The sequence below is a fragment of the Salvelinus namaycush genome, chromosome 23 (genome assembly GCF_016432855.1).
Source record: "Salvelinus namaycush isolate Seneca chromosome 23, SaNama_1.0, whole genome shotgun sequence".
NCBI lineage: Eukaryota > Metazoa > Chordata > Actinopteri > Salmoniformes > Salmonidae > Salvelinus > Salvelinus namaycush.
The window spans coordinates 10,417,043-10,440,062 of NC_052329.1; the positions used below are offsets into that span (position 1 = coordinate 10,417,043).

At 44.5% G+C, this 23,020-nt stretch overlaps 1 protein-coding gene across 1 annotated transcript in view; it reads right to left on the bottom strand.

The window, feature by feature from the left end:
- stim1a (stromal interaction molecule 1a) overlaps positions 1–23,020 on the bottom strand; it is a 38,735-nt gene that overhangs the window by 12,570 nt on the left and 3,145 nt on the right. The window contains exons 3-7 of the mRNA XM_038961031.1: positions 19,166–19,296; positions 17,336–17,450; positions 15,381–15,489; positions 15,156–15,271; positions 7,026–7,203 (exon numbers count right to left, since the gene is read on the bottom strand). Of these exons, the coding sequence (XP_038816959.1) occupies positions 7,026–7,203; positions 15,156–15,271; positions 15,381–15,489; positions 17,336–17,450; positions 19,166–19,296 (649 nt within the window). The remainder of the gene's footprint in view (positions 1–7,025; positions 7,204–15,155; positions 15,272–15,380; positions 15,490–17,335; positions 17,451–19,165; positions 19,297–23,020) is intronic.

Consider the following 23,020-nt stretch of genomic DNA (forward strand, 5'->3'; position numbering starts at 1 on the left):
TCCTCGGACCTCAATGCTCCTGGCTATAAAGAATGACCACTATAGAGCCCAAGGAAGCAAGGGATCCATCACTGGAGAGCTAGGAGTCTCTGTCGTCCTCTGATTTATATGCTACATGTAGTTGAGATTCCCCGGGCAGACAAAGACATGGTTTGTTTTCCAGGCAGGGCCCAGTTTCAAGAGCTAGCTACAGTAGTGGAAGTACACTGCCTCCAGCAGCCTGTTGCCTTGTAACTACATCAAACAGTTGAGCACTAGTTTGTAGTTCCGGATTGTAAGCCTATCACAGGAATTTCCACGCTTCCTTGACATTTCACACACACACACAACTGAACCGTCATTCATGAAAACTACAAAATAACTTAAATGCATTATTCAGTGGAACAAAAGCAACGGAGACGCAGTCAAGAGAGAGTCTACTCACTCTGTAGACAATGCCATGAGGCTTAACACCAGCCCAGCAGTTAAGTATGCGGCTGCACCAGCCCAGCGGCTAAGTATGTAAGTGACTGTGTGTAACGATAAAATGAGGGGCTTGCATCTTACAGTATGTGGCTGAAAACAATAGCTAACGTGCAGAGGGCAGCTGTCAGAGGGCTGAATGACATCAAGGCTTGGACAGGCCAGGAATGGGAGCCCCAGCTGTGACAGAGCCCAGTACGCTATGGTCTTTCTGTGTTGGGATTATGGTGCTCTTCTTCTGCCACAGTAGAATGATAATGTACTGTATTACCATCATAAACATGTGGTCCCCAGCGCCTCAAACATTACTATATCAAGACCAACATGGAGTCCATTTGTGGGATGGCTGGCTTTGTCATGCTGGGCTAGTACAGTGTCACGTCACACTATCCTGTGAGGTCTGTCACAAGACCACAGTTCAAACACACAGAGGGCCCACATGGAGAGATAGAACTGTAGATATTCACGTGATCCACAGGGAGACTGCTTTAGCTTGTATACAACCTAGGCTGCTATGTTTTAAAGAGATCACATATATTTGAGATGATCAATATCTGATTAGAATTGGTGCATTGGAATTATTAACAGAATTTCAATTTATATAAACTAACCTGAATCCATGGAGTATCCGCACAAGTTACAAAAACAATCAGTAAGAGTGATAACAGGTTTTACTGGGTGTGGGTTGAGAGAATGCTGTTTTACACCACCAGAGAGCAGCCTCCTCCCACCAGAGGGAGAGGTGGCAGAGCTGCAGTCAAGAGTAGCCTGACGAATCACCCTGAATTGAATTATGCTGCTCTATTACATACATTGTCTGAATCTGCCATCCTACATGTTGTTTGTGTGATTTCATTTCAAAATGTGGGGAGTGTTATGCAAAAATTCATCAGCGATTCGATAGCCTAACAAATCTAACCAGAGTATCGAAGTTGACAACATGATCATGTAGGTTGGCTCTGGCCCAACCCATTAGTTTCTGGGGCCAATCAGAATGGTCAGAATGTGTTGCACATTCTAGAAATTGTCAGGGAGGGAGGCAAATCCAGACTGATCATGGAGAAGAAACATCTGTTGGTCGGAATGATGTGGATGGGTAGCTAGGCAACAGTGAAAGGTGATCCTGGGGTCTGAGGATGGAAAATGTGGGCAGTGGGCCCTCCCACTAATGCTCTCGACCCTGACCTCTACCATTCACTAGCCACAGCTCCAGCAGCAACAACAACGGCAGGCCAGGCAGGCACTCCACTGAGAGAAGACCAATGCAGACACTCAGCCCCACTGCACTGCAGGGTCCAACAAAGGACTTATGTACTGTACAAGCGAACATCATCAAAGCCTATTTGCAGGACCGGCTCAGTACCTCCAGGCTGTAACTGGGCTGATATAGATTTGCATGAATAGCATTCCTACGAGTGAGACTAGTTTTAAATCAATGTCATTTATGAGCAACTGGAAAATGAACAGCAGCAGAATGTGGAGATATATATACACATCTGTTTATACAACGGGTGGATCTAATCCTGAATGCTGATTGGTTAAAACCGCATTTCATCCGGTGTCTATTCCACAAGTTACCACCAGCTAAATCTATGATGTTAAAATGCCTATTTACTCTGTTCCATCTGACTGTGCAATCCACTGTCTCATCAGCCCAGCCAGACAATTTATACACTTGATCTCCACTATAAAAAGCATCTAGACATTATCTTACATTTCTTTTAGACTAGCATTTAGTTTTCAACAGCGGAGATTTGTATAAACCTTTGTCTGTCTCTCCGACATTTGCATCATTGTTCTAATATTCAAATTTGATCTCCAGCTGTCCCATAGTAATGAACGTGTCGGGAGTTGGGACGAGTCAGACTGGCTAAGAAACGCTGCCTGTCTAAATTATGGATCAGCTGGCATCATTTTTATGGATACACTGCATTCAAAAAGTATTCAGACCACATGACAGCCTGTATTTGAGGAGTTTCTTCCATTCTTCTCTGCAGATGCTCTCAAGCTCAGGATAGATGGGGAGCGTCGCTGCACAGCTATTTTCAAGTCTCTCCAGAGATGTTCGATAGGGTTCAAGTCCAGGCACTGGCTGGGCCACTCAAGGACATTGTTACTTGTCCCGAAGCCATTCCTGCATTGTCTTGGCTGTGTACTTAGGGTCGTTGTCCTGTTGGAAGATGAACCTTCACCCCAGTCTGAGGTCCTGAGCGTTCTGGAGCAGGTTTTCATCAAGCATCTGTACTTTGCGCCATTAATCTCTCTCACGTTTCTGACTAGTCTCCCAGTCCCTAAAAACATCCCCACAGCATGATTCCACCACCACCATGCTTCACCGTAGGGATGGTATTGGCCAGGTGATGGTGGTGTCTGGTTTCCTCCAGACGTGACGCTTGGCATTCAGGCCAAAAAGTTCAATCTTGGCTTCATCAGAACAGAGAATCTTGTTTATCATGGTCTGAGAATCTTTTAGGTGCCTTTTGGCAAACTCCAAGCAGGCTGTCATGTGCCGTTTACTGAGGAGTGGCTTCCGTCTGGAAACTCTACCATAAAGGCCTGATTGGTGGAGTGCTGCAGGGATGGATGTCATACTGGAAGGTTCTCCCATCTCCACAGCAAAAATTCGCTTTGGCATTATGGGGTATTGTGTGTAGATTCATGAGGGAATACATTTATTTAATCAATTTTAGATTAAGGCTGTAACATAACATTTAGAAAAGTTGAAGGGGTCTGAATACTTTGAATGCGCACTGTATACTGTATGAGGACTAGATATACCGTATGCACTGTATACAACGAAATGTCAATTGAAAAAAGGTCAAACGAAATGGAGTGCAGCTAGTTTGCAGTCTTTCCAGCTTCAGTTTGAAGTGATTGTGTTAGCTGTGTTGTTAGCTGTGTTGTTGGCTAGCTCCTCTGAACAACAGTGTCCTGACAAGTGAGCACATTTTCTATGCCAGACAAAATTGCACCTCATTAGCTCATTGTTATGGATGTATCCAAATAATAATACAGCTTAAACAAATGCAAATGTAGCTACTTTGCTGTTATTCTGGCTGCACTATTTGACGTGACCATAAATTAGCCGTAGTTGGCTAGCTAGCAAGCAAGAAGAACGTTACCAGCCAGTATCGCAATGGAACATATAGAATGAACGCCTGGGTCGCGTCCATAGATACAGAACAAAAAGACTGAACGACTGGGTCTCGTCTCTGGCAACGGAACTGATAGAACAACAACCAGCCGGCTTGGGTAGCAACCCTAGATTTGTGTCGGGACTATATCTTGTGGAAGGATGAAATAGTATGAATAAATAAAAAAAATAAAAATAAAATAATGTCAATCATTATTTGAATATGTTTGTAACCCATTGTATAAAAGTGATAATGCCCTCGAAGCCAGTGTTTGGAGGATATATTGGCGCATTTCAACTTCGTCTCGGGCCTAACATCCGTGCCAATATATGCTACAAACACAGGCTTCTCTGGCATTATCACTTAAATATACCTATCAAGAGCCATATATAGGAGGTGTATAAACACAATATCCATCACCCACATCATCTAATGATCCTGTTTAGTAGAGACCTGTCCTTGTCCTGCATTCAGCAGACACACTACAGCAGACACACACTACAGCAGACACACACTACAGCAGACATCCGTCCACATAGGAGTGAGTAAGTGGTGGAGGTGACATGGAAAGCGTGTGAAGAGGTAATGCCTGGCACCCGCTGGTGTTGTTAAAAGGCACCCAGAGTAAAAACGAGGTCAAATAGGCCTACCGCTCCAAGGAGCGCCCCCTCCCTCCCTTACGTCCCTCCCTACATCCGTCCCACTGCAGTTAAAACGGAAGGCTGAGGTTCGTGGCCAGGCGACTTGATCCGGCCACGGGATCTCCCTTGAAGGTCTGGCCAGACAGCAGCTGGCAGCAGGACGCAGGAACGGCTAAAGACACAGAGGAGATGACCCCTCTCCCCAGCTCCCCGGAGGAGCACAGGAGACATTGCCAGCCTGTCCACCCAGTCACACTGAGTCACCCTGTCTTGCATGTTCTGTTCCCCTGCTTCCATTAAAGGGCTCACACACTCCCACACAGTCAGTCTGTATGCTCCCATTCACTGTTACAGTAACAAGTGTTTAACAGGAGGGTACCAGGCATCTCAATGCTTTGGTTTGCTGTGGTATAACAACTGTAGATGAAAGTCTATAACACCATAGTAACAAACTACAAAACAGCAACAATACAAAAACTGCATGCACATTACCTAGTATGCATGAGATATTGCACTGCCTCTGAAAAAAAACAAGAATACATACATACATCTAATTGGCACGTCAAATGATTATGCTTTATAAGACAGTCACTAGGTGTTTCAGAGAGTTGCAGCCTCATCTGAATGTCCCACAGCAGGGGGGTGAGATTGTTTTTTAAAACAGACAACACAGACAACATGGTGGCGTGAGGAATGCCAGAGATGTTTTACTATCACAGTGAATGAACAGGGAGGGCATTACTAACCCCTGTTCCCAACTGACAGGATGTGATATACAACGTTTCTGTCTGGGGAGAGAGGGACGTCAAGAGGCATAACATGACTCTGTTCCAGGGCTGCTCTCCTCTCAGCACAGGACACAGCCCCGGTAAAACTCTCAGCTAGCAAGGCTATGGAACACACACAGCACGCCCATGCAGAATCAATGACCTGGTAGCAAGGACATCAGATGGGGACCTCTTTATGGTTAGGCTAGGTTGGTGGATCAGTAGGCCTACGTCACAGGAGGTTGGCTGGTGGACAAGCTTGTGGCAATGGCTGGAGTGGAATAAGTAGAATGGTATCAAACACATGGTTTCCAGGTGTTTGATACCATTCCATTAGCTCCGTTCTGGAGATTATTATGAGCTGTTCTCCAGTCAGCAGCCTCCTGTGCTCTACGTCAAGTAAGCCACTGTACGAGTCAGCATGATTGAGCCATAGATGAACAGGAGGATGTGAAAATAACCCATCTCCATCCTGTCATCAGAAAGCATGAATATAGTCAGTGCTAATGGCAGAAATTACAAGGCAAGAAACTACAGTGTTCTACAAATGTTCATACTGTTTCTGTACCATACCGGGGATACGGCGTTACCAGAAGTGCATACAAGAGGCACTATTTCAAATTTATATTACAAATAAGAAACAGTGACACACAAAACTATTTAGGCAACAGAGATCTTGATCCTGGAGGGGGTTGAATCTCTCTGCTGTAAACAAGAAGCTTAATCTTGACATCTAGCCACCTATCTAGAAAGTTAGCAAACCAAATGCATAGCTGAAGCTGGATATCATTTATTTGACATGTCTTAGATTTCTTATAGTTATACTTAACTTCTTGATATAACCAGTGGCGTAGCACTTTTTTTAAAAGGTACTGAAAATCATGCCATCTGTATATCTAAAATATCCTGGTATACGGTTTATCGCCCAAGCCTAGACTGCAGCATAAAAAAAGGGGAGGACAGCCAGGCAGTCTGCCTGCCAGGGGAAAGCGCTTGAGCCTCCTGGCAAAGGGGAAAGCGCTTGAGCCTCCTGGCAGGGGAAAGAGTTTGACCTTCCTGGCTTGTCCCCATGCCCTGGAATGGCGAATGAGCCTGTTGGTCTGTATTCAACAGCCACACTACACCATGCTGTAAGACATACTATCCGCTCCCCTGTCACGATACAGAAACACCCACCCACGCACACCCCACCAAAGCAGCTGTGCGGGGTACTATAATACTAGTGACCAGGACAGACGCCAGAGAGAGAGGGCCACAGAAGAGGAAGGGGAGTTGAGGTATACTTCCACTAGATCCCAATGGGAGAAACCAAAGACTTCAGTTTCTCTCTCCGAGTCAAACCACAAGCATATGCTAGCTCAGATTTCAAAAGGTGGTTGCGGAATAATCATTAAGAAAAATCATTTCCATGGACAGGTGACAACAAGTTCCTCTTGTGATCAGCTGTGAGGCTTAGTTCAAAGGATGTTCATTGCTGTTCCATAGAGATCACTTCCACTCTTTGCGGACAGGATTTTTTTTTGACTGCACTAAAAGTTTGGACCCAAGTAAGACTAGCCGCTAAAATTGGGGATCCTAATAAATACTACATCTATAGAATGAGGAACTCAACTGATGGCCTCAGAACAGTTAAACCTCCACCTTCTGTTTCCGTTAGATTATGGATTGGCCTTTCAACATGACAAACTTGAAAAAGCCGCTAATTCTTGACTAAATGGACACTGACTGTCCCCAAATTCCCACCACAACGTCAAGCCACCACGACATCAAGTAGGAGACGTTTTATTATGAGAACAGCAAACCAATATGATTAATCTGCTAATGAAGCAGGCCTAATAGAAAGAGCCTAGATTAGTACCAAAAACAACATAGCATGGAACTGGCTGATACTATGAAACACCAGCAGATAAATGAGGCTCCATTATAATTCTAGAATGATATAATTCAGTCACTACTTCTATGGGCTTACATTGATTGGCCTGCTTCCTTCTGCTACAGTGGCTGAAGTGAAAGACACTCACTTCTTCTGTAGATCATGCAGGCTCTGCTCAGCCCTCTGTAGTCCATCCAGGTCCGTCATCATCTTCTTCATGTGGTCCTTGGAGTAACGGTTCTGGATGTAGGCGAACCAGCAGCCTCCAATGCCGATCACTATGGACACCACCAGCATGAAGTCCTTCAGGTGGTTATGTCTGTTCACTGGGGAGAGAGAAAAGTGTTAGGTTAAATGGATACTTCAGGATTTTGGCAAAGAAGCCCTTTATTTACTTCCCCTAGCATTAGCGCAATGACTGGAAGTCTGTTAGCATGCTAGTGGATACCATTGCCTTCCAGTTGTTGCACTGACCCTAGTTAGCATTGGCTCGTGAAACTACCTCCAACTTCCTTCATACTGGATGCAGACACATAAAATGGTCTACATGGGTTCATCTGACTCTGGTTAAGTAGATAAAGGGCTTGATTGCCTAAATGTATCCCTTTAAAGAATAGCACACATTGTATGGCGGTAACGTTTTCGGATTGTCCCTTCATCCAGAAAACTCATTGGTGGTGAACTAATGATATGAAAATGTGAAACTGAATGAATTCAAGTCATGATACTCGACTGTGGCGAGGTCTGTCCAATAGAGATGTGTGATAGTAGTGTGTGTGTGTGTGTGTGTGTGGGGGGGGGGGGGGGGGGGTGAGGAGGCACCAGGCCAAAAGACCAAGATAAAAGGCAGATTAACACGCTATTTCAGTCTGCTAAAAGACGCTGAAGAACACGAGGACATGGGAGTTTACGTTTACATGAGGCAACGAATCAAACCCCCGGCCCTGACAGCCACCATCTCACCCTTCCTGTCCTCTGAGGGATTGACTCGGCCCGGGTAGAGAGGTGTGAATGTCCTCAGTCATAATGTTGACATCCTAAGGGATCCAGAACAGTCCCATTCCTCAGTCACCGACAGCACGCCAGCCAGGCAGGCAGCAACTAACCCTCATGTAAAATTAGCCACAACGCCTTAGACACGATCCATCACCCTTAAAGCACAGAGAGACAAAGGATTACAAAGCCCATTCTCTTAAAGCTGTGAGCCGCCGTAGGGCCTGGAAAGGGATAAGATCTACGCAAACACATAGCATAACCTATTAGCAAACACAGCACTTATTTCCTGGAGTGAAACAAAAGAGGAAGTGGAGTGTCAGCTAAAGCCTGGGCCTGGCATCCCTCTCTATACCGGCTCAGAGGGCGTGCCAACTTACAAACAAGCCTTACACACTAAGCTCTCTCTGCTGGCTGTTACTGACATGGAACAAAGACCTCCCTCCGTCTCACAGAAAAACAACATCCCCCTGACACAAGGCTCCCTTTAATGTCACCAACATAGGGTAATGTGCTCATCATTAGTCCGTCATGAGTCAAGAGCTCTGTGTGGGCTCTTGTAGCCTTGCCTACACAATTCAGTACAAACAGTTGGCCATTGACAGTGGAACTTGGCCGGATAGTGGTGAATGACTAGACTGGTGTCGGGCCAAAGATACAGCAACCAGGAAAACCATACGAGGGGGAACTAGCTTGGCTATAAAGTTCTAGGGCAGGCGTCCCCAATTACAGTCAGCTGTGGACATATTTTTCCTTGAGCGGATGGTCGGGGGCCTGGAACATAGTTATAAATAATTTGTACACTGCAAATTGACCGCAAGAAACCCAAACAGATATGGTATTTCACAAAAACAGAATAATTCTAACCTTGACTACATTGGGATACAATCACATAAGCCTCTATTTAGGCGTGGGAATACTTGGGAACAGATTTCGTAAATTAAAAATCACTTTGAGCCGATTTCCTTTTGATTTTAAAGTTATGTCCAACAAACGTTTGTTTGTTTTTTGATTTACTGAGAGAAATTGTGGGCAAAATAAAAATCACTTGTGGGAAAAATTTGGCCCGCGGTCTGCCTATATGGGAACAATGCACTAGGGCTTCCTACAGTAACAGTACAGCAGAGCTGTGTGTGTCTGTGGCCTGACAGAAGAGAGATAACAGGGTTCATAATATTATTAATCATCTAATATACACTACATGACCAAAAGTTAGTCAAACATCTCATTCCAAAATCATGGGCATTAATATGGAGTTGGTCGCCGCTTCGCTGCTAGAACAGCTTCCACTCTTCTGTGAAGGCTTTCCACTAGATGTTGAAACATCCATTCAGCCACAAGAGCGTTAGTTAGGTCCGGCACTGATGTTGGGCGATTAGGCCTGGCTCGCAGTCGGGGGTTCCAGTTCATCCCAAAGGTGGGGTTGAGGTCAGGGCTCTGTGCAGGCCAGTCAAGTTCTTCCACACCGATCTCGACAAACCATTTCTGTATGGACCTCATTTTGTGCACAGGGGCATTTTCATGCTGAAACAGAAAAGAGCCTTCCCCAAACTGTTGACACAAAGTTGGAGGCACAGAATTGTCTAGAATGTAATTGTATGCTGTAGCGTTAAGATTTCCCTTCACTGGAACTAAGGGTCCAAGCCCGAACCATGAAAAACAGCACCAGACCATTATTCCTCATCCACCAAACTTGACTGTTGACACTATGCATTCAGGCAGGTAGCGTTCTCCTGGCATCCGCCAAACCCAGATTTGTCCGTCGGACTGCCAGATGGTGAAGCGTGATTCATCATTCCAGAGAACATGTTTCCACTGCTCCAGAGTCAATTGGTGGCGAGCTTTACACCACTCCAGAAATGTTTTTCTTTGGAGATCACATGGCTGTGTGCTCGATTTTATAGATATCAAGCCAATCATCCGTTCCCTCCCACAGGAAAATAACTCCCTCTCGCGTTGTCGTCATGACATTTCAGTTCAGTGTCTTCACGCTCAATTTGCAGTGGGTCTGCAGCATTAGAATCCAACTCTTCATCCGTGGAAGACCAGACACTGCAGAGGAATATATGATCCCCTAAGGTCATACTCAACTAAATCATTTAAATCTCCTGTTGCTATAGTCCAATTACCGGTGGTTGAATACAACCATTTTAACACACAAACATGTTCAGGTAACTGCCAGCACAAAACAGGTAACTGCCAGAATAAAGGAAACACTTGAGTAAATGAGGGACACAAGTATATTGAAAGCAGATTCTTCCACACAGGTGTGGTTAATTACTTAATTAACATCCCATCATGCTTAGGGTCATGTTTAAAAATGCCTAGACCGTGACTAGAATAGATCTCAGTGACTTTGAAAGACAAGTCTCAAAGGAGCATAGGGGGTTTAACAGGTGTGTGTGCATGTGTCTCAGTCAGCATATCTTAACCCTATTAAACACTTAATTAAATCAAATTTTATTGGTCACATACACATGGTAGATGTTAATGCGAGTGTAGTGAAATGCTTGTGCTTCTAGTTCCGACAGTGAGGTAATATCTAACAAGTAATCTAACAAATTACCCAACAACTACCTAATACACACAAATCTAAATGGGTGAATGAGAATATGTACATATAAGTATATGGATGAGTGATGGCCGAGCGGCATAGGCAAGGTGCAATAGATGGTATAAAATACGGTAAATACATGTGATATGGGGCGGCAGGTAGCCTAGTGGTTAGAGCGTTGGGCCAGTAACCGAAAGGTTGGTGGATTGAATCCCCGAGCTGACAAGGTAAAAATCTGTCGTTCTACCCCTGAACAAGGGAGTTAACCCACTGTTCCTAGTAAATAAGAATTTGTTCAGAACTGACTTGCCTAGTTAAATAAAGGTTAAATAAAATAAATGTAATGCAAGATATGTAAACATTATTAAAGTGGGAGATTCTGGAGCGGTACCTGAGACTGCGTTTTCCACCCCCATCAACACCAAATGATGGAATATCTTGAATGTTGTCGCATCCCTCCAATAGAGTTCCAGACAATTGTAGAATCTATACAAAGGCACAATGAAGCTGTTCTGGTGGCCCAACGCCCTATTAAGACACTATGTTGGTGTTTCCTTTATTTTGGTAGTTACAGTGCCTTCGGAAAATATTCAGACCCATTGACTTGTCCACATTTTGTTATGTGTATCTAAAAATTGATTAAATATAATTTTTTCCTTCAACAATCTACATACAATACCCCATAATAACAAAGCAAAAACAGGATTTTTGAAATGTTTGCAAATGTTATTATTTTTATGAAATATGACAATTACAATAGCATTCAGACCCTTTACTCAGTACTTTGTTGAAGCACCTTTGGCAGAAATTCGCCTCGAGTCTTCTTGGGTATGACACTACAAGCTTGGCACACCTGTATTTTGAGTTTCTTCAAGCTGTCAGGTTGGATGGGGACCTTTGCTGCACAGCTATTTTCAGGTCTCTCCAGAGATGTTCGATTGGGTTCCGAGCTCTGGCTGGGCCACTCAAGGACATTCAGACTTGTCTCGAAGCCACTCGTGTGTTGTCCTGTTGGAAGATGAACCTTTGCCCCTGTCTGAGGTCCTGAGTGCTCTGGAGCAGGATCATCAAGGATCCCTTTGTACTTTGCTCTGTTCATCTTTCCCTCAATCCTGGCTAGTCTCCCAGTCCCTGCCACTGAAAAACATCCCCACAGCACGATGCTACCATCACCATGCTTCACCGTAGGGGTGGTGCCAGGTTTCCTCTAGACTTGACGCTTGGAATTAAGGTCAAAGAGTTCAATCCTGGTTTCATCAGACCAGAGAATCTTGTTTCTCGTGGTCTGAGAGACTTTAGGTGCTTTACGACAAACTCCAAGCGGGCTGTCATGAGCTTTTTACTGAGGAGTTGCTTCCTTCTGGCCACTCTACCACAAAGGCCTGATTGGTGGAGTGCTGCAGAGATGGTAGTCCTTCTGGAAGGTTCTCCCATCTCCACAGAGGAACTCCGGAGCTCTGTCAGAGTGACCATCGGGTTCTTGGTCAACTCCCTGACCAACACCCTTCTCCCCTGATTGCTCAGTTTGGCCAGGCAGCCAACTCTAGGAAGAGTCTTGGAGGTTCCAAACTTCTTCCATTTTAGAATGATGGAGACCACTGTGTTCTTAAGGACCTTCAATGCTGCAGACATTTTTTTGGTACCCTTCCCCAGATCTGTGCTTCAACACAATCCTGTCTCGGAGCTCTGCGGACAATTCCTTCAACCTCATCGCTTGGTTTTTGCTCTGTCGTGCACTGTCAACTGTGGGACCTTATATAGGAAAGGTGTGCCTTTCCAAATCATGTCCAATCAATTGACTTTACCACAGGTGGACTCTAATCAAGTTGTAGAAGCATTTCAAGGATGATCAATGGAAACAGGATGCACCTGAGCTCAATTTCAAGTACCATAGCAAAGGGTTTGAATACTTATTGGTATTTGATTTTACATTTTAATACATTTGCTAAAACGTATAAAAACCCGTTTTCACTTTGTTATTATAAGGTATTGTATGTAGATTGCTGAGGATTGTATTTATTTAATACATTTTAGAATAAGGCTGTACCGTAACAATATGTGGAAAAAGTCAAGGGGTCTGAAGACTTTCCAAAGACACTGTACATGTAGGTCTTTTCCTCCATTAGCTTTTTCTTTCTCTGAAAACACGTCGCTGATTAGCAGGAATGTTGCCTAGAAAGTCCAAAGTGACATGTTTAACTGACCATTAGACTGGGAATGACTTTGCGCAAACCGGTTTCTTCAGGTGAACAGTCCAGCTGCATGTAATAAGTCGTAAACAGGGCTGTGGAATGGGTTCCCTTTGGTAAATGTGTCAGCCATTAAGACAAGACAAGGAGTACTGTCCATTTCTGACGGGCCCATTGTGAAAGGTGTCTTAAAATGCTGCTGCTGTGCACAGACAGTCTGTGCCACCAACAGCAGGACCTGTGGCTTTCTGCCCGGGGCTGTCATGTCCAGACGACCCCCTCTCTTCCTCCAGCTGAGACTCTTCCCTAAACAAACACAATGACACATTCCAGACAGACCCTTAACTCTCCCTTATCCTGATGCTGCTGCAACCTTCTTATAAAACAACCCAAATTCTCCTTTATTTCTCCCCCCGTTCTCTAGTATGGAGAGCAGAGCAGACAGAACTTCAAGGCCAGAGGAAGCCCAAGGCGACATTAATATTCTGGTTTCCTTACATAACCTGATCACGGATTCTTGTTCTACAGCCAAAAATGAACATTTCTTAGATTTTTCACAGACCTGAAAAGTGGTCTCCTGATGTGGTTTAAACATTGTTGTGCACTTAAAGATCACAATTTGATGTTCTATTTAGAAAAGTGTGATTTTGAGAGTGAAAACCACAAACGGAATTTGAATATTATAAGATTTTATAAAGCCACCGCACTCCACTCTACACAATCTGTCTGTGGTGCAGCCCCAGAATGTGAGCCATCAGGTTCTCCCTCCCTGGTACAATTCCCATGAACCCCCTTGTCTGATGGTGACATTATATCAGTAGTTTCTCTCAAGCCCCAGCCCCCACTGACAGGGTATGACCAACAGAATGACATACATTTACAGTAGGAAAACAATGGGGGAAAAGGGTGTATCTACATGACCAACCACTGATACAGCAGGAGCCTCCGGGGACTAAAGATTCATGCTGCAACAGGCTGAAATATGTAACTGTGAGATAGCTGTCAGGAACCTAGTCCTGTGTTCTTCCTGTTTAACCAGGCCCAGGGTTGCTGTGGGAATGACTGATCATGCTCCACATAAATACAACTGACATGTTCTGTTTCCTATCAGGTCCTTTAACTCCATAACTGGTAGGACTTAGGGCCAGGTTGGGACATGCACCTTGTTAACGCAAGTGTGCACCAGCAAGAGACCGTTGTTTGGTCGTTGTTTGGTTAGCCATGTTCCTATAGCGCTCATGTGAATGCAGAATTTTCAAAACAAATGGCCACTGGATTGATGAAAATAATCATGATATCATTCTGCCAGGTAGGCATTGGCTACTTTGTAGTTAACATTTAATTGAGAAGGATTCTGGGAAAGCCTTTCCATCTCTACTAGAATGTTATCATTAGCATCATCGCTAACTCCTACATGTGTAGGCATACACGCGCACGTCACGGACAAACGGGCATACCTGTGCTGTTTCAAAACGCTGCAGGAAAATACAAATCACTGATTCATTTTGTTAATATCTGATGAGTAACTTGGGAAAATGTCGGAATTTTCTAATAAGTTCAATACATTTAGTTGATTTCCTACTACGTTCAGTACATTTAATAATTGTTGAATTCCATTTTAATCTCTGTATTCCATGATTCCATTCGCAACACCGATTTTATAGAGTTTTGGTGTGTTTGTCTCAGTGCGCCAGAGGTGTGATTTTATAGGGCCCTAGAGGTGTGGTGTGTTTGTCTCAGTGCGCCAGAGAGGTGTGATTTTATAGGGCCCTAGAGAGGTGGTGTGTTTGTCTCATTGCGCCAGAGAGGTGTGCCTAGAATACAGAGTAGCTCAGCCTGAGCATCAACTCACCTCCTCTTCTATAGTACTGCTCTCTCTCTGCTGAGGCTGGAACAGGCTGGCTTTTGGTACGGCACACAGAGCACCACAAATTATAGCCTTCCTAAAGAGGGCTTCACTTCCTTTACAGGAAAACATGGTTTATGGCCTTACAGTAACCCCGGTGATACTCACAGTTTGTTATTTATCAAAGGACATTGTAGCAGAATTGAAATGAGTCATACTGATTCACTGTTTTCTGTGCTGCAGCAACAAGGCTGCCTGCAGGTAGTCCTAGACGATTACTAGCTAAACGTATAGGGGGACAAGCTTTTTTATTTTGTATTGTGTTTTTTTGTTCTACCTTGTTATTTTGAGTATTACATTGTTATTGATTACCACATTGTTGGGTTTAGAGCAGCAAGAAAGGCATTTCACTGTATTTGTGGTGCATGTGACATTAAAACTTGAAACTTGATAAGAACTAGTATTTTCTAGCACTGCCAAGCTGCTGCTTGAGACTAATGAACACAGTTTGGAGTGGTGGATTTTAAACCAACTGTCTCCAGCTGGAGAGACAAACAGAGCAGACACTGTTCTTCCTCTTATAATTACAGTCACTAACAGTCGCTTCAGAATGCAACAGAATTTCTCCTTTATCGGCCTGGGTGAAAGATACACACTAATAGGTCATGTAATTGTAAAAAATAATAATCCACTTACTGAGTGGGGCGCCGAACAGCACAGTGTCCAAGGCCTTGAGCTGCAGCTTCTGAACATGGCTTCGATCCAGCATTTTCAGAATGGACACAGTCAGAGTGGCGTTCTTCACAGCCAGCCTGAGGGAACAGACAGACAGATTGAGATTTTCCAGTGCAGTCACAGGAACATTGAGGAAGAGAGCAAGACCAGGAGGGTTAGTATGAAGGATGCTATAGGTTCATTTACCTGGGCATGACAGTGCCGTTGAAGTGCATCTTGCGGAAGGCGTCCACATACTGCGGCAGCTCCACGTAGATGAGCCAATTCTCCACATCGTCCACTGTCCAGTTGCACACTGCAATACAAAAACATGATATTACCTCTCTCTGACCGTTTCAGATGAGCCTTAGTAATCCCCATCACTGGTTGTACGCCAACTTTGAGCCAACGCCGACCCACACACAGAGAACATCTGTGATTCTGCTTTATATCTTAGGAGTGTATCCAAAATCCCTTAGAGGTATCCTCTATCATAACACACTGTTAAATGTAGCTACACACGTTAGACATCTCTTAATAAAAGACAGAGTAAGGGAAACAGGACTGGCAGGGAGTCAGCAGCAGTGTGGTGTGGGCACAGGCTGCCTAGTCAGCTGGGTGGGTTAATGTGCTGCTGGGTGGGTTAATGTGCTGCTGCCTAGCTAGCTAGCTGGGTTAATGTGTTGCTGCCTAGCTAGCTAGCTGGGTTAATGTGTTGCTGCCTAGCTAGCTGGTTGGGTGGGTTAATGTGTTGCTGCCTAGCTAGCTGGTTGGGTGGGTTAATGTGTTGCTGCCTAGCTAGCTGGTTGGGTTAATGTGCTGCTGCCTGGCTAGCTAGCTGGGTGGGTTAATGTGCTGCTGCCTGGCTAGCTAGCTGGGTGGGTTAATGTGCTGCTGCCTGGCTAGCTAGCTGGGTGGGTTAATGTGCTGCTGCCTGGCTAGCTAGCTGGGTTAATGTGATGTTGCCTGGCTAGTTATCTGGGTGGGTTAATGTGCTGCTGCCTGGCTAGCTAGCTGGGTGGGTTAATGTGCTGATACCTGGCTAGCTAGCTGGGTGGGTTAATGTGCTGCTGCCTGGCTAGCTAGCTGGGTGGGTTAATGTGCTGCTGCCTGGCTAGCTAGCTGGGTGGGTTAATGTGCTGCTGCCTGGCTAGCTAGCTGGGTGGGTTAATGTGCTGCTGCCTGGCTAGCTAGCTGGGTGGGTTAATGTGCTACTGCCTGGCTAGCTAGCTGGGTGGGTTAATGTGCTACTGCCTGGCTAGCTAGCTGGGTGGGTTAATGTGCTGCTGCCTGGCTAGCTAGCTGGATGGATGAATGTGCTGCTGCATGCTGCTGGCCTGAGCACAGACAATTTCCTGGCTCCCAACCTCCGCTCTGAGCCCCTGACAGGAAGCTGCAATGCAGAGAGACTGAGACAACCAGAAAGGGTGTTGGGGGGGTGAAAGAGATTTGGAGAAACAGGGGAAAGAGCAGCAAGGTAGGGAGATGGAAGGGTTGAAAGAGAGAAGGAGATGAAGAGAGCGGGAGGAAGAAGAGGTGAGGGACAAAGAGAAGAGAAAAGAGAGTTAGATGTGAAAAGCCATGAACGGTATATGATAAACGGGACAGAGTCCTGCCAGCAGAACAAGGAGGCGTCGGTGGAACGTCAGTGTGGATGGTTGCTATCTGTGTGTGTATATGTTATGATGACAGGGCCACTGATCACCCTCTGCCAGGATGCTTGACCTGCTAAGTGGTCTGCACTTTACTTGACAATGCTGACATACCAGCTAATAAGTTTGACTGCTGTAGCTGGGATGGTTGGGCAGCAAGAACTCTCCCTTACCTACAGTCACCACACAAAACATCAAGCATTCAATCTAATTACTGAAGATAAAACCGTAAATACAATGCAGTACTCTAAAACAGACAAAGCACAGGGAGTCTAGCTAACACGGTGTCAGTCAGCAGTGAGACATCAAACAAGGTGGGCTGGACCGGCAGAGCTCTGGGAAGAGAACACAGTGTACCGAATGAGATTCATCGTCTGAGACTCTCTTATATGCAAACAGATGCACTGAGTGGGGCAGCGTGCCTGGAGGGGAGGCTTGTTTGTGCTGCTAGCCTGAAAAGAGCAGAGAGAGTGGGGAGCTGCAGCAACACTACGGTGTTAGTTCCAGCACCTTCAGAACCCTTCCAGGTATTCCACAGGTCTTCCACACTGATGAACTGGTCATCTCCGTGGAAACTGTTGTGCTTGGCTTTGGGATCGTGGTAGTTCAGGTCCTCCCTTAGGAACTGGAGGTCACCGAGGTCACATAGGGGGGAGAGAAGGGAAGAGAGGTGTCAATCAAATCAGCCAGAAGGATTATGTGGCCTGTCACTTATAGGATGATGTCAGAGCAGAGGGATCAAACCGTTTCATCCAGGCTGAGGTAGACTTAGGAGACTGCAAAGTGTTAGCTTGCTCAGAGAATAAGCAACAGAGAAGCAAGCCTTGTGCGTCCCTGTGCCTGCAGTGTGCATCCGGCCTTGTAACATTATCAGTGTTCATGACAAGCAGTAGAGGAGGCTGTGTGGAACAGCCAGGAAGCCCATGCTTTACTCACACTGTGAGAAGGGGCTAGAAAACACTTGGTCTTTTATGACTGAACGTCAATAAAGATCTATAGGTTTGAGCATGCACATGTGTCATTTTCCACTGAAGCTTTACTGGCCTGAAAACCTGTGATGTAAAGTACAAACCTATAACTCTGTTGCTAACAGATGTGGACACATAATTTGATGATGAGGAACACAAAACAGGAAATCAGGTGTTCCTCTTTCTACTCTAAACACTCGACCAATATTCCAATCTAATGAGCCTACAGTAAGTAATACCGGACACATTGAGTGTCTCCAGTTCTCTTGAGCAACAGCATAGCAGTGCAGCGACAGGGCTTAGCTGACATTATGTTTCATCCATCTCTAGCCAGCCCCCATGCTGTTATCATACCATTTCTTTGACAAAATAGCCAAAGAGCTGATGTTTTAAAAATCCTAGTATGGTGTGTTCAACATGTGTTTTTTAGTTGTGTCATGTTACAATTATCTTATCTTGTTTTAAATGTAGTTCTGTCCTTGAGCTGTTCTTGTCTATTAATGTTCTGTATTATGTCATGTTTCATGTTTTGTGTGGACCCAAGGAGCAACTGCTGCTTTCGCAACAGCTAATAGAGATCCTAATAAAATTCCAAAACATATGATCAAAAAAACCTATTATTTCTTTAAGAAGTGCCCAGGCATCAGAGCTGCTTTGGTCCGAACGCTCCACATGTTTTGTTCAGCCTTCCTCAGTGTTGGCTCTGAGCCAGGACTGGTACCAGAGATATGTGCTTAATTCACAGGCTGGCTGCTTCAAGGATCATCAACCAAAGCCAGTGTCTCCTTCTCTAAAACTACTCAGCCCTTGCAGAAGAAGCTGCAGAGGAAGAAACCTCCGGCTGCCATACAGGCCTCTCCTCTCCCAGCCTGCCCTACTACTGGATGCAGTGCAAGAGAGAAGCCTGCTACGGGGACGGTAGAGGAGGGCAGGCCACATCGGTGTCATTTTAGCAGCCCTGACCTCTGACTGCAGACATTTTTTCAATGTTTTTTTGTTCAACCTTTATTTAACTAGGCAAGTCAGTTAAGAACATATTCTTATTTACAATGACGGCCTACACCGGCCAAACCTGGACAGCGCTGGGCCAATTGTGCGCCACCCTATGGGACTCCCAATCACGGCCAGTTGTGACACAGCCTGGATTCGAACCAGGGTGTCTGTAGTGACACCTCTAGCGCTGAGATGCAGTGCCTTAGACCGCTGCGCCTCTTGGGAGACCAATGCCTGGCCAGGAAGTGCACAAATCCACCACTTACTTCAATAGCAAAATAAAGGCCATTACCAGGCAGCCATTAACTAATCTCATTATCTCTGGCCATCTTGGGAAGGAGTCCCTGCTGGTGGATGACAGGGGATTAGAGTTACTCACCCCGTCCGTCTCTGACACGTCCACATTTCCATTAGCATCATCATCCATCTGCTTGTGGATACTGCGGATCGCCTCGAAACTGAGGATGGTATTCTCATCGTGACACCGAGGCTCGTCGATGCGACAGAGTTCTGAGGGAAAAAAGACAAGTTCAACCTGAGTCAGAGCTCGTACTGAAGTTTGAAGTGATAACAGTTGTACAGGGCTCCCAACAACACCTGATATGTTCTCCATCATACTAGGCTTGGGAGGTAAACTGTATAACAGGGTATTTTGAAATACCGATGGTATGACAGTTTGGGGTGCCCTAAAGCTACACCACTGCTTATAACTAAGTTAACTATCCAAGATGTGCCAAATAAATCATCTCCAACTCAGGGCTCCAGCTATGCATTTGTTTTGCTAACTTGCTAGCTAAGCCCTAGCGTCCAAATCAAGCTACTTGGTTACAGCAGAGACAATCAACCCATCCTGGATCAAGATCCCTGCTGCCTAAATTAGTTTTGTGTGTCAAAACAAAAATACATAGTTATTTTTGGGGGGAAATAAGCAGTGCCCCATGTGTGCAGCCAGTAATATCGTTTCCCCGGTATGGTACAGGAACGGTTTCAAGATGTGAACATCTGGATAGAGCCCATCCCTACATCATACAGTAGGACTAGAGGCTATCGACCTGTAACACACCGCAGCTTTTGGGTAGGCCAACAGCCAAAACTCTGTCCACCTTGAAACCATCCCGAGCCATTTGTTCAAATCCCCATAGTAACCTGGGAGCTTTGCTGCTCACAGCAGAAAAGCATAGGGATGCTAAATTTAGCTGAGCGTTAACTAAACCTTGCAAGAGGCTATTTATAACCAGGCTGTGTCCAGCTGTATGGTTACATTGGAGAATGGTGGGGAGGGTAGGAGTTTGCTTTCTTTTCAACAGTGTAAGCAGAGTGTTGCCTACACTCAATGTGACATGAGTGCTGATATTATGTCATCAATCCCAGTGCAACACGTGTGTAGGGAAGTAGAGTTCTAGTGAGGGAAAAGTCAATGACAAGGGGGAACTATGAGGGCAAAACATACAAATCATGATTCATTACTAGGCTGACGTCATTTTCCTTTGCATAGCCTACTAGTAGGCCCATTAAACTAAGTGTCCTTTAATATAGAGCACATGGAAAAATTCAATAAAAATTTGATTCTATACATGACTTGTGAAAGTGTAAAATGTCCCTCGTCATGTTTTTCCGACTACTAGAAAGATTTTTACAAACTTAACCCCAACATTTCTTCAAGTTTTAACCCTCATTGTAAAGCCCAAGTTATGTTCTTGCTTTGATAATTAATAATCTTCAGAAATAACTTTATGTCATGTGAATAGTGATTAAGTCCGTCCCTCATTAAAGGTCAACCCTGTTACTTGAACTGAACTCTTGTTTTAATATGGTAAAGGCCTATTCCTTTTTAAATACAAGGCCTATTCCTTTTTAAATACTTTTTATAAAGAAACATTGAACATCTAATAGACAAATAACAGTGTTATTTGTGTTGGTTCTACTCTTTCTCCATTTTATGGTGGAAAACAACTTGTAGAGCATAACACGTAAACCCTGTTAGCAAAAACAACTTGTAGAGCATAACACGTAAACCCTGTTAGCAAAAACAACTTGTAGAGCATAACACGTAAACCCTGTTAGCAAAAACAACTTGTAGAGCATAACACGTAAACCCTGTTAGCAAAAACAACTTGTAGAGCATAACACGTAAACCCTGTTAGCAAAAACAACTTGTAGAGCATAACACGTAAACCCTGTTAGCAAAAACAACTTGTAGAGCATAACACGTAAACCCTGTTAGCAAAAACAACTTGTAGAGCATAACACGTAAACCCTGTTAGCAAAAACAACTTGTAGAGCATAACACGTAAACCCTGTTAGCAAAAACAACTTGTAGAGCATAACACGTAAACCCTGTTAGCAAAAACAACTCAGTTGTTTAAAAGTTGTATAAAATGGTGTTACATGCTGAGAGTATCTCTGGGTGTATTCATGGTTATGAAATTGTTGTGTTGCATCTAAGCCTGCCTGGCCTGCAGTCTTCCCCCTTCTCCTGGGGGATTAAAAACCCTCAGCAGATCACAGATAAGGCCTTGCTTCAAGTCACAGGAAAGCCTTGTTTGGCCTGAGCTGCTGTCTGCAGACATTCTGGGCTGTGTGCAGGAGCATGACCAAGGCTGCCTCTAAGCCACAGAGATTTTCAGTGTAGCCAAGTGTCATTTCAGAAAGCTTCAATGTTCTAAATTTCAAGTTCACAATCTCAGGTCAAAAGAATGTACCTTCTATGTCTTTGCAATGTAGTCTACATGCTGAAACAGCAGGATAAAAACTATTTAAAAGCAGGCAAAATGGCTGAAAGAAGTCATAGCATAGTCCCTAAATGGGGAAAAAAACTTAGATCAAAGCTAAGAGTCTGCAAAACATTGCTGCTTGTATGACTGTAGGTTATCCTGCCCAGAAACCAGCCCAAAACAGAAATGAAATAGGTCATGGCCTGGATTAGTACAATGTCTTCAGTTCTCACACTAAGAAACGTGATATCAGGTTTATTCCTGAGTGGTGCAATCTATCATGAGGAAGCACACAACAAGTGTGCATGTGTGTGTTTATTTCCAGCTTGCTCTCCCATTTGCTGCACAAGGCAACTCGTAGTATTACAATACTAGGCAAGACCTACCCCGATTGCCCCATGCAGAGTGCAACTTATAGGCATGAATCAGCATAGCACAGCACAAGGCAGGCAGGAACTTCTCTGGCATGGAATACTGCTGCAGATTTATTTATGACAAAGACTTAATTAAGGCAGCAAGGGCTGAAAAGAAAATGGCAACAAAGCCAGAAAAGTAAAGCTGTGGAATTGCACTCTATCAAGCAGCCTAGCTGTAGGCAACTACAGAAAAGGGGTCAATTGTTAAACTTGTTTGGATCCACAAAAGTCACTATACCCGAACGGTCAAGATCTAGAGCAAGCCAGCCACAGAGGCTACGACAGGTGGCCATTGTGGAATCAATTCTATAATACCCAGGCATATCAACAAACACCACCACAGCTGACACATCCTCACCTAAAGACTCATACATTCCCCATTGTGTGTGTGACTGTTCATGTTCATTTGTTAAAGCGCCCAGTTTTGCAGTCATTTTTCATATCCTGCCAGTCAGACGTATATTCTGCTACAGTTGTGTGTAGTTATGTGAGGAATGTGTTGAGTCAGGATTGGCTAAGAAGATAATTGAATACAGGTATATGTGGTTATGAGAGGCAGTGAGAAGGGTTGAAAGCAAGAATAGAGAACATGTTTTGCTCTTACCTTTTCATCCTTGTTTTAGCTCAAATCCTGATTTTAACCATAGATGTATACAATCTATTTTTCAAATAAATGCTCAACTTTGGAGTAAAACTGTTCCTGACTTCAAGAAGCCTTTATGTGCAGGAGGGAACGGCCAACTTGGTTACACGCCCTCCCACTCTACTGGGAACTCCAACAAGAAAATAAAGAAATGAATAAAAGTGTAAGTATGCTACAACAAGCTGCTAATCCATCAACTGACATGCTGTCAGGTTGCCCATAGCTGCTTGTTAAGACATGTTAACATTCTTTGACTGTAAAGCCTTCTATTCAACACATACAGGCAGCAGCATATGCCACATAAATGTGCCACTGCACTGCAGCAGAAAGTGGGGTGGAGCATTTCTGATCAAAAACAGTATTTCCTCTGCCATAACTAGGCTCTACAGCTGCAATGGAAGGCAGTGAATCTCAAACATCTATAGTGGCAGCTTGACTCTAAAGTCACACCCCTATTGGTC